The following is an 11469-nucleotide window of genomic DNA, read 5'->3' as shown; positions in this document are numbered from 1 at the left end:
TATTAAATTTAAGGGTCGGCAATATGGGGGCCTTATAAATATTTCTTTAACCCTAACGAACAATAAAATACAGCCTATGGGAACGTTACCGGAATGATTACCTGCTGCGAAACCCTTCAAATAATAAATTCATGCTATGGCCGAAATAAATAAGAATAAAAATGAAACGCGGTTACGACCCTTGCGGCTGCTAATTCTGCAAAACCAATTTGTATCGAAGACATTTATCTAACGTTTTTTTTTTGAGCAACCACAAATGTATTTTTATGCTGCGGATGATATTAGGGATTGTTCTGTTTGAAAAAGCGTTAAGCTATATGTGTCAAATGTGCAAATTATTGAACAGAACAGAGTGCATGAAAAAATTGCTTGGGGAAGGTTGAGTTTCCCTACGCACTAAATAAATGCTTCTAAAAATAAGGAATAAATCGCGGTTTAAGTTAACTTGTGGATCGGCGCACTTTGAATCCAGGATTGCAGCCTCAATGTGAATCTTCAGATCTTCCAGAGGAAACAGAAACGCTGTTCAACATTTTTCCATATTCGGCACGTGAAAGCCCAAGATCAGGTCTTGAAACGTTATGACCGAAATTTTACTTATCAGTATACCTTAAGTGCTCCTAATTTCCCCAGTTGTGTTACCAATATGGGAAACATCACAGAAAGAACAATTCAGTTAATTTAAGTCTTCTTTATGACTTCTGTCCAAGAATCCAATTTTTTTCCACTTTTTCGGCAAATTTTTGTTAAACAATTGCTAAATATGGTCTTTATTCATAGCAACATCAGGAGCAGGGCAGGAGGCCAACTTCCTGCTTCTTGTCCTACCATAATTCAAACTCAATTGCACTTTGTTCATGTTGTCAATTTTTGCTAGGTCTGTGTACAAGTGCATCTGATTAGTTTGGGTTCTTAAGACATCGAACAGTTATTGGTTCACCACTTATTGGTATAACTGATCAAGTAAAAAAATCTCGGGTACGATGTTTGTAAATAAATTGCTATGTGTGTTCCATACCGACTTACAATTTAACACCTTTTGCGTTAGTAGTATTATGCAGGAATCTAAATCACTTTTTCATTTGGTTCCAGAATTGGTGGTTTACCGCAACGAACTGTTAAGATCTGTGGCTCAACTGTTTCTTCACCCATCAAATAACCACAATTGGGAATTCGAAGGAAGCGGTCATGTAGTATGAAGATGTCCAGTGCCGGGTTTCTGGTTGTCGTTCTGGTGTTACTCGTAACGTGTTCCGTTGCTGAACTAGCTACCGAATTTGCCGAAGCGAGTGATGGAAGTACAGCTACACTTCCATGTCGTCTGTCTACTGGCGACATTTCCGATAAAATAACGAACATTTTGTGGTATCGTGGCGCGGAAGAGTCTCCGATCTACAAATATGAGGCTCGAGGATCACATCCTCAGCATACGGCTGATCCCGACTTACAAAACCGATATTTTTTGCGCGTGAATGAACAGCAAGCTCTACTGATGATATCTCCAACGAAAAGTTCAGATGAGAGCGTATTTCATTGTAAAGTGGACTTCGAGAGGTCACCGACAAAGATAACTCATGTCAATCTGACTATTATAGGTGAGTTTTTGATTTATTTATTTTCTGACACATTTCCCCATATCAATCATGTCATGCTAGTTCGTCAAACATGTTGCGAATTTGTTTCATACTTTCCCGGAAAATACTACCAGAAAACTGTTTTAATAGTTTAATATAGAAAATGAATATGAAGGATATATAGGGTCGTCGTTTGGATACGAAAGAGGTCCAGTTTGAGCACCGAAAGGAATTGATGAAAAACCCTCGGACACGCAAAGTTTATTTTTGAGGCGACACATTTTGGGTGAATTTTACCGCTCTCGGTTCAATGCTGTGTGCTCAATTTAGAGCACACACAACACATACAAAATCAAACTACGTTTTATGATTCGATAGCCCGTTAATATTGACGTAGGTTTGTTTTATATGTTTTTAATGTTTAGTTCTGTATTATAATAGTTGATTGATCGGTTGTTTTGGCCAACTTCTGTTGAGGGAGACCCTCTCAATTCGTGTTGTCCAGTTTCGATCAATTGTTTCCGTAGTTTTATATGTCTCTTTTTTATGATTTGGAATGATGCCCATTTCCCTAGCTTTGTCGATGTCGATACTATCTGCATTTTATAATATGTGTGATACGGTATGGTCCGTTAAGTTGAAATATGAAACGTTAACATGAAATTGTAATATAATTCTTAATCAGGCGATTATCTCAGAGCATTAATTTTCAATTGTTTATTCCTTATTTTAATAAAATAGCATAGAGTGCCAATAAAACTAGATCTATCTGCTGTTCCTAAATATCTGGACTTCTTCACATATGGTCCCTAGAGGCACAAATTATAGCTTCAATATGTTCCAAGATTGACATCATTATTACCGTGACCCAGTTGTGATGGGGTTTTATTACAAACCTAATGGAATGGAAAATGGGGTTAAGGGTTGAAAGAAACTGAAACGTCTTAAGAGCCTTAGTTTTCCACTTGTTTCCACACGCCAAATAGGAATTGATGTTCTGCTTTGGGATTGTTATACTCGTCATCAAAATTCAAGTTGCCCGGTTGTTGGTTTTTTTACTTAATTTTGCGCTAATTTTATTTAATTGATTAATTAATTATCTACGTTGATTCTAAGTGAGTTTAACTTCTTGTATTTATCACAACCACGTTTAAAGGTTAGATTGATCTCAGCTAAGATATCGAACAAAAAGTACATCAAATTTCGTTCAAAGGCAAAGTAGCAAAATGTGTAGCATTGAAACATGCAAGAGCGTAATTTTCAAATAGCTTCCTGTAGCCAATGGAAGTTCGAAGCTTAAAGGGTCAACTAAGCAGTCTACTCAAATTTAACGAGCAGGAATCTATTCAGTCTCCTAAGTTTTGAGATGACAGAGGCTAAGTAGCACAGTATTGCCACCTTTGCCGCTAGGGTTAGGGAGTTGTTTGTGCTAATACTAATATTATTGCTTTTTTACCCAATTCGACATCGCTATTAACTTTTATTGTAATAGAAGGATTGTTTTTCAGGAGGTTTTATCGGTTGTCTAACAAGGTTGACTGAAAATTGGACGCTGGTGGCAATTTGTTACTCGTCAAGTCAATTAATACAATTTCAACAGAATCTATATTAGTACTCTGATAAGTATTCATTTAATTTCATTGATATCATGGCTTTTAACTGCGGCATTGTTCAATAATGAAATTGCAATGTTGATGTGGTTTTCATTTGAAGTTGAATTCCCGAAATTTTCTTTCTCAGCTCTGAGATTGTTACAAAGTGTATTGTCTGGTGGGTGATGTGGAGAAGGATTGACTAGTTTGTCTTCTGTACTCTGTTTACTGTTACTAAACTGTATATTATAGAACAATATTTCCTCAGTGCGCCAGTTCCTTCTGGTTAGGAACAGTGCTTTGTCAAATAAAATACTCAAGTATAAATTAAATACTCTCCTTGCTTGGGCTGCGTTTCAATTTTTGGTTTTACTACCTCTTTCGTGATGTTAGCCTATATAATTTTCGTGTTAACTATCAAGGAATTAACGAATATTTACGAGCTTTCCAGCTAACTTTATTTTAATTACATACGTATACACGCCTGGTCTTAACTTTGAGGTTACTTTAGCATATTTTCAACTTTTAAACTATCTACTTACGTATTAAGCTTGTGAGTCTCATTTAAGCTGCAACTTTGGGTGCATGATTTTGAAGCTTTGAACATTGGAAAATGCCTGTTGGCAAGTCTTTGAGTTAAAAACTTTTCAAATAATAGTGACTTCAAGGTAGTCAACTGCCTGCGTTGGTGAATACAGATTGCTGAAAAATGAAACCTTCATTTTAAGATTAGAGTCTGGGTGATCTTGATTCAGCTGCGTTTTACAACATTTTGTCGTGTGGTTTTTAAATTAACAAATTAATTAAAAACATTAGAATAAATTTGCTTGTTTCAAGGCATCGTTTTTCAGTCTTTGATTTTGTCTAAAAATCTTTAACGATGGGTAGAACCCAACAAACGTTTAGCTTTGTCAACATTAATTAAAAACCGGAGACCTTATTTGGATGACAATTCTAGTCCGGGCAAACTCATTTTAGTGTAAATTGAGTTTATTACAAGTAAGTAAATTGTAAAGGGGATAACAAACGGCGGTTGAACGAGCCTAAAAGACAGTGAAATATTGTTTCGAGGTGCGGAAAATTAATTCATTTAAAATTACTGTTGCTTTAAATGGAGCAACCTTTTAAAGAGTTGATTAAACCGAGGGCAGACTAACTGAGATCACCTTCTTACCAGGCAGAATAAATTTGATAGCTCTATAATTTTAATGGCAATTAATAATTTAGCTCGTTTTCTAGACCAAACATATATTTTGACTCCGGTGCTGTATAATTTTATTATACGGCACCGAACTCAAAATATAACTCACAGCTGCAATATTTAAATATTTTTATAAAATACAAAATGCAATACACAGGTCAGTTCAAACCCGAATGAGAAATCATCAATAAATCGACCGTGTGATATAACTTTGATCGCTCGAGTCCAATGACTATTTATTTCTGAATGACCAATTTGTCTCAAATTCATTTTATACGAAAACTTTTTTAAACTTTATTAAGTAGTAAATCATGTTGTTTACACTTTTTTTTTAAGAAAAGAGCGGGTGCCTTTTGATCAATGGCACTTAAACAGTTGGATCAGAATATCAAAGGCGTTAAATGAAATAAAAGGTATCTAAAGCTACTCAACAATAAAAAAAATGCATATCATTTTAAAATATGGAAGTTTCAATTAGACCAGCTTCCAATAGCAACTTGTAGAATATTTATGACTCTCGGAACAGCGAAACGGCATCGTTTGCTTGACTTAGCAAAGTAATGATATATTCTGTTATCTAGCGAGTAGAGCTTAATTGCACAGCTTGCTTTGAAACATTTAACTGAAAACGTTGTGCAGACGAAGCGCACAACGCCAATTTAAAGTTTTGATATATTTTGGGGCCGAGATACATTTGAACAGTAATTGACGTTAATATTAAAGGATTATTACCCAGCTGAAACGCTACACTTGGTTTTTGTTCAGGACTATCGCTCCTTGCTCAATAAATATTCATAATCCACCTTAAAATGTTCTCGAAAATAAATTGACGTACGTTTTGCAAATCAGGTCTGCTTAGAAATAATAAAAAAAAAACTAACTGGAACAGCAGAATTATAATGAAATGCTTAGGGGCTTTTGCGAAACGTAGAACTTTTTAATGAACGTGAAATGTATAAAGAATAATAAATAATTCAAAGAAATGTGCCTGGCAAAATGAGAAAACGCTTCGAGATTATGTCGCATAACACTTGAAATTTTCTACCATTAAAATTACGCTTGAAAATAAATATTGTGTATGAAATGAGACACTTGGTTTATTTGGTTTTCAATTTTTGTTGCCGAACTATATTTTTCAGTGCATTCAGTTGACTTCGGTACAATATTTTCTCGGTTAATTTGGCTCGCTATGGTGGGTTCGATAATGTTAAAAAATAGGATAGTTTGTAGCCAGTCTACTCTGGATACCACAACCAGAATTTTGTTTTGTTCTGTCGGTTCAAGATTCAGAAGCGAAAATGTCTCACGCTAAGCCAGAAATGTTAACCGACATAATATGTGATGATTTAATGAATTAACGTTTTTTTTCATCAATTTTTGCATGTGTCCGAATGAATTATACTCTATCTCAAAAGAGTCCCTGAACTACTAATGTACCCCAGCATTATTTGGTTTCCCTATCATTCTCCAGGCAATTCTTCCGTGCCTGAATTGGAAAAGTGAATTTACGGGAGAACGAATTTAAGTCATGGAGTAACCAAAATCAGAATGAAATTGAAATACTTTATTCCTTGGCGCCTTGAAAGGAAGATTATTGACTTAGTCTAAAGAATACCTTAACGTAGTCGATAAGTTGCGGCATTTGGTCTTTTCGGCAGTGTTTCGAAAGTTTATGATTGACCTTTTAGTTTTGTGGTTTCAGAAGTTACGTAATAGTTTAGCGAAAACTTTGCTAAGTTGGAGGGGAGACCTTCAAGATTGAAAGCTTGCCCCCAAGAGGTAATCGCTTTTGTTGATTTCCGTGAAATCGGTTACATAATGGGATGGTGGAATTAAGTCGGTTGATAGTCCGCCAAATAGTTGTAAAACAGAGTAGCACTTTCTACCCTTGGAATCTGAACAGCCGCTGTTTTCTTGTAGACCTCTGAGCTAAAAATCTAGAGAAAAATGATTCTGCTTATGTTATGTATTCCAATCTGGCTCATCTATCCAGATGATTGCCTTAATCAGACCTAAAACAGTGCCTTATTTCGTATGTAATTCTTCTGCAATAAACTGTTAATCAGCTGAATGTTGAGAAGTCGTTTCGAAATGAAATATTCATTGCTAACATTAATCTAGTTTGAAGAAGACCGACTTGTGTTGCAAACGGAACAAACTTTGGCATTTGCATTTAAAGTTTGTGAAGTTTACTCAAAATTTAATCTCAACTTGCACGCATTGCATTAGTTTTCACCTAGTTTGGAATTTTGATTCAAATCAAACTAATGCCAAATAAAAAAATTATCAAGTTTGTCATTATCATTAAATCATCATCAATTAAAAGTTTGTAGAACTTTTCTTTATCTGAAATAGCCGGATATAAAACGAGCATTTCAACAATTTTAAGCTATTCTGCCATCAACAAAACAACCAGTAGACTCAACAAACCAGCATCGCTTCGTGCCATAATTTGTAGAAATTTTAATTAAAAAGTTTACACTTTAGCCAACTATTTCACGCTATTGAATTTTATATGTGGTTCCACTAATGGAAAGACTGCGGGATGTTTAAAATGAAGCTACCTATGGTCTTGAACTTTTTTAATTTTCCCCCTAGCAGTTTTATAGCTTAGGGGCTTTGCAAATTAATTGTTTTGATGGTAAGTTTCTAACGAGTGCAAGTGGAAAACGGAAATTAACCGCCGGAATATTTTGTTATATGCAGTGTTGATTTAGATAAGAAGATATAAGAGAAAGAATGTTCAAAAATCCAGCGCGTTGCATGTTAAAGTGAAGGTAAAATTTAAAATTAATTAATTTTATCCAGCGCTTTGAACGCTTAGCTCATCATTCGCGCCATCGTTAAATTGTTGTTCAAGTAATTTTAAGTGTAGATGATACATCATGCGAAAATCAGTACTTGAAAATAAATGTTTGTGTTGTAGATGGTTTTGCTTACCGTTTGTTTGGATTTTGTACAGTGTTTAACTGTTTTACGTCATCGAAAAGATAGTTTACATGTTTAGTTTTTCGTAGCATTTGTATATGCGTCTTTTTATTCATCGTCGTTGTGTTTATTTCGACCATCTGCAATGTTGTTAATGCTGTTGCGCAAGCGTGTGTTGATGCATCAATGAGCTATAGCTATAGTGCGTTAGCTCCTATCGCTAGGAAGAAAATGTCTGCAATCGATGGCCGAATTACCGAAAGTCTTAACTGATTCTAAACAAAATTGAGCATGACTACTTGATGAATTTAAATCCATAAATAAGTAAAGGTGCAAATATCTATGCATACAGATCTGAAAGATTACCTCTATTTGTCTTGCATTAACCATTAATCAGATGATCGTGACGTTTTGTTAGATTGCCTTGTTCGAGAAAACGAGAATTGGGCGTAATCGCCAAGTTTGAATTATGCAAGGTTTGTTTAAGGTATTATGCTATTTTCAGCAGAGGCCGACATAATCTCCGTAGCTGATTTGATTGTTTTTGAATTGAGGGGCTAAGGAGAATTGGTGCACTTGTTAGGAAAAAAAAATTGTTAGGAGGACGCATCCCCCTTGTCTAGAATATGTCGTTTTGTTTCATTTTTCTTAAATGAATCTATGAAAACTTGAGCTTTTAACCTTTAGTATACCTTCAGAATATTTAAAGCAACAATTAGGTCAAGTTTGGAACTTATTTTTTATTTAATCTCTCATCTAGTGTACAAATAAAAGTCCCATTTTGAAGTCAGTCACCTCTGGGTAAAATAGGAAAATTATTCATGCAAATTCCATGTTCTCATAAGAAATCCGTACATTTTACGTTGCATAAAGTTGCACGAATCATTAAACATTCTCTTTGCGTACACATTTTTCATACAACAAAGTGCTCGAGAGGTGCAAACTGTTTAATTTCTTAGTATAGAGGGATCTAGGAATACAGTGAGTTTCCTTTTGTTTCGCTATGCTAAGACAAAGGCAGAACAATTAAGCTGGAAGGTACGAAATATATCCAGAGAATCGGACTCAGCGGCTACGTTGCAAGCTACTCGAAAAGAATTTGCTTGTTGCATCTTCTCAGTCTGCTGCATAAATAAATTACACTGAGCAAATTTGAAATTCCCTTTGCCGTCAACTGATCAAGGTGGAATTGGTGTACATTCTGCATTTGTTTATCTCTGTTTAGGTTAGTCATGTCTAATATGTATTTTTTTTAAAATCATGCACTTCCTATCGATTTTATTTTCGTTTCATTCGAGTGTTTCGAAATAGTTAATTACCACTTAGAAAATATAACATTATTGTGGATACGGGATAAACTTTCTAGCCATTCTATGTAGTTAATTTACGAAACTTTCTGGATTTCTGTCATGTATATTACAATATTTACAAAACAGCCTATTAAACAATACGTTATCAGCAGTCAATCTATAAAATTGAACATTGTTAAACATTGCTTACTTAATTTAAGAAAGTTATTAAAAAACGGTCTCATTGTTTTTGATTGAAAGATGGTTGACTTTCTTGGGGATTCGGTCTGATAATAATCAATTAACATCCCTCAATAGACATCCCATTTAGTAGGAACTAAAAACACTTTAAATTATTAAACATTTGAAGCAAAGAGTCGGGAAAATAATGTTTGAGTAAGAGACCCCAAACTTACTGATATTGACGTTATTTTTTCAACTTCTAGCTGGGGTTATTGTGTTTGGTATAACGTTTTATCTGCTTGTTCGTTTAAAAAATTATATTAAAATTTTGTTTAAATTTTACCTTCGTATTGAGAATTATTGATACCTTATAAATAATACTCCCCAGAAAAAATTAAACTTGGTTACAATTCTACTAAGGTGCCCTAAATACCTAGATAAGCCTGAAATAAATATTTCAAATTTAAAATTCGAATAATATAATAGTTGTATTTTGCTGAAACGAGAATATTCCTGAAGCCTTCAATTGGTTCTTTCACAATTTTTTGTATAATAATTATTTTTTCACTGTTATGTTGTACTATGTTTTGACGATTTAGGGCTTTTAAAAACATTATCGAATCTTAGTATTTAAAGCAAAAACTGATGCAAATTAAATTGTCTGTACAATTTAATGTTATTTTTTTGGTCTTTATGTCTAACAGAGTCCCACAAATAGCACTGAAAATATATGGATTTTATTGAATTAATCGGGATATGTAATCGTGATTAATATACATATATCATGATTATAATAAAATTGTGCAACGACTCATCAAATATCGAATTAATTAATAATGCTTAAATAATAAAGCACGCGTGTGTACGTTCGCATTTACTGATAGTAAGCAAACATAATAATAAGCCGGAACAAATTGTCTAAATGTTACAAATTTTAACTGAAGTTATATAGTAGACTGAGATTGAATATAAGAACAACACAATAATAGTTTGCACAAAACCGTGCTCAAGTGTTATAAAGCAAGCGTTGAGAGTTTCTTTGTCCTGCATTACTAATCATTTTCCACTGAGGCAATTAATTCGACCCGAATAAATTTGTTGCTTTAAATATCCGCAGCATTCAGAAATAAGTGGACGGATTTGCATCCCAGAAGATAAGCTGAAAATGTAATCCGAGAATTAGTCACTCTACCACCTGGTTCTTAACCTTCTCGGAGTAACTCATCTAGATCTGATTAGCATACAGGAACACAGTCCGATGGTGCTTTATCTGCTTGCCGCTAAAAAAACGGAACTGTTTAGACTCTAAAATGTTCAATTGCTTGAATACGTTTTCTTTTTTGAACAGAAATGTATGTGGCTTTGACGAACTGTTATCTTAGATAATTATTTATTCAAAATGTTTTATGATAGAATCCTTGAAAACGTTTAGGATTCAAAAGGCTTTTGTGAGTAATATTTCTCTTTCTTCAAAAAGATAATGGATTTATTATTAGCCATCCCTGTCCATATTTCTATTATTCAACAACTATAAGATTTTCGGTTTACTGGTTTTTAAATTTCTCATTTGAGATGTAGGTTTCACGGGTGAATCAAGTGAAGAGTTTGCTCTTCATGCTTGGCAGCATTGCAGCAAATGCCAGCTTCGCGGGGTTGACAAGGGTCAAATTACTATGCTATCGTTCAAGAAAATGGTGAAAGTTTTATTAATAGAAAAGCATCCATTAACTTTGAGGACTATTTGCACCATATATCTTTGTAAATACATGTTTACAATTTTCACGACGAAATATAACAGGAAAACAGAACAAGTTCTAACGAAATATCTGTCAGGAGTCCAAGATTTTGATGTTCAAAATAAATTTGCTTGATACGATGACCTTTTCAAGTATGCATAAAGATCACAGTTTCTTTGACACGCTTTCAAAGAGAAAAATATACTGAAAACGTATTTGATGTCGGTGAAAGCACACTCCAACCAATTTTTGGGTTGACGGTCGATGTTTCATATTCCGCAACGATTTCAATCTTGATTATACAGCTCCATTATGAATGCTGACTAGTTGATTTGTTGAGATAGCATGCATTAATTTCTACAGTAGCTTATAGATAAGTCCAAATATAGTTTTACATAGTTTTGCGCTATTGAAACTTTTTGCCAATCAGCGTTTCTAAGTATTTTCAAATTCAAGTATCTTTGGCCCAATTGCTTCATCCGAATGATTATTTCAATATTCAGTCTTTATTCAGGCACTTGTTTTTAAGCCAAACTTCACGCTGTTTAATCACTTTTGGAATATCTGTGTGTGTATTTTCTAATTACCGTCATCATGGTTTCTTGTTCTTATTAAATGTGAATTATTTTTGTCGTTAGTCATCTTTCAATTTGTGGCTGCAAAAGATAACTGAATCACTCTAGGCAAAAATCATACCATTTTAAAACTCGTGCCATAATTAATTTACACGTTGCGCTTATTTCAATCTCGCACGAACCTTGAATTTCTAGCTTCAATTTAAGTTCAAATACTTTATCTTTGCAGGTATTTACCGTAAAATGTGCTTACGAATTTCGACATTAAATTATTTCAGTTAAAGTAATTGAGTTTTGTTTGAAAGAGAATTAATTTAGCAATGCGAATGTTTAAGTAAAGTGAATTGTTCAGAATTTGACAATTTCATGAATTAATCTCGAGAATAGATTT

At 34.0% G+C, this 11469-nt stretch overlaps 1 protein-coding gene across 1 annotated transcript in view; it reads left to right on the top strand.

Annotated features, from left to right (window-relative positions):
- Positions 1-11469, top strand: part of LOC109545111 (nephrin) — a gene marked incomplete at its 3' end in the record, with an annotated part of 199135 nt that overhangs the window by 31675 nt on the left and 155991 nt on the right. Inside the window, 1 exon segment of the mRNA XM_048667799.1 lies at positions 1093-1595. Within this exon segment, the coding sequence (XP_048523756.1) occupies positions 1196-1595 (400 nt within the window).

This window comes from Dendroctonus ponderosae, unplaced genomic scaffold, assembly GCF_020466585.1.
Source record: "Dendroctonus ponderosae isolate FM_Combo_2020 unplaced genomic scaffold, Dpon_F_20191213v2 Dpon_F_20191213_6, whole genome shotgun sequence".
NCBI lineage: Eukaryota > Metazoa > Arthropoda > Insecta > Coleoptera > Curculionidae > Dendroctonus > Dendroctonus ponderosae.
Note: the sequence above shows the minus strand (reverse complement) of the source record. Positions and strands in the feature narration are given on the sequence as shown.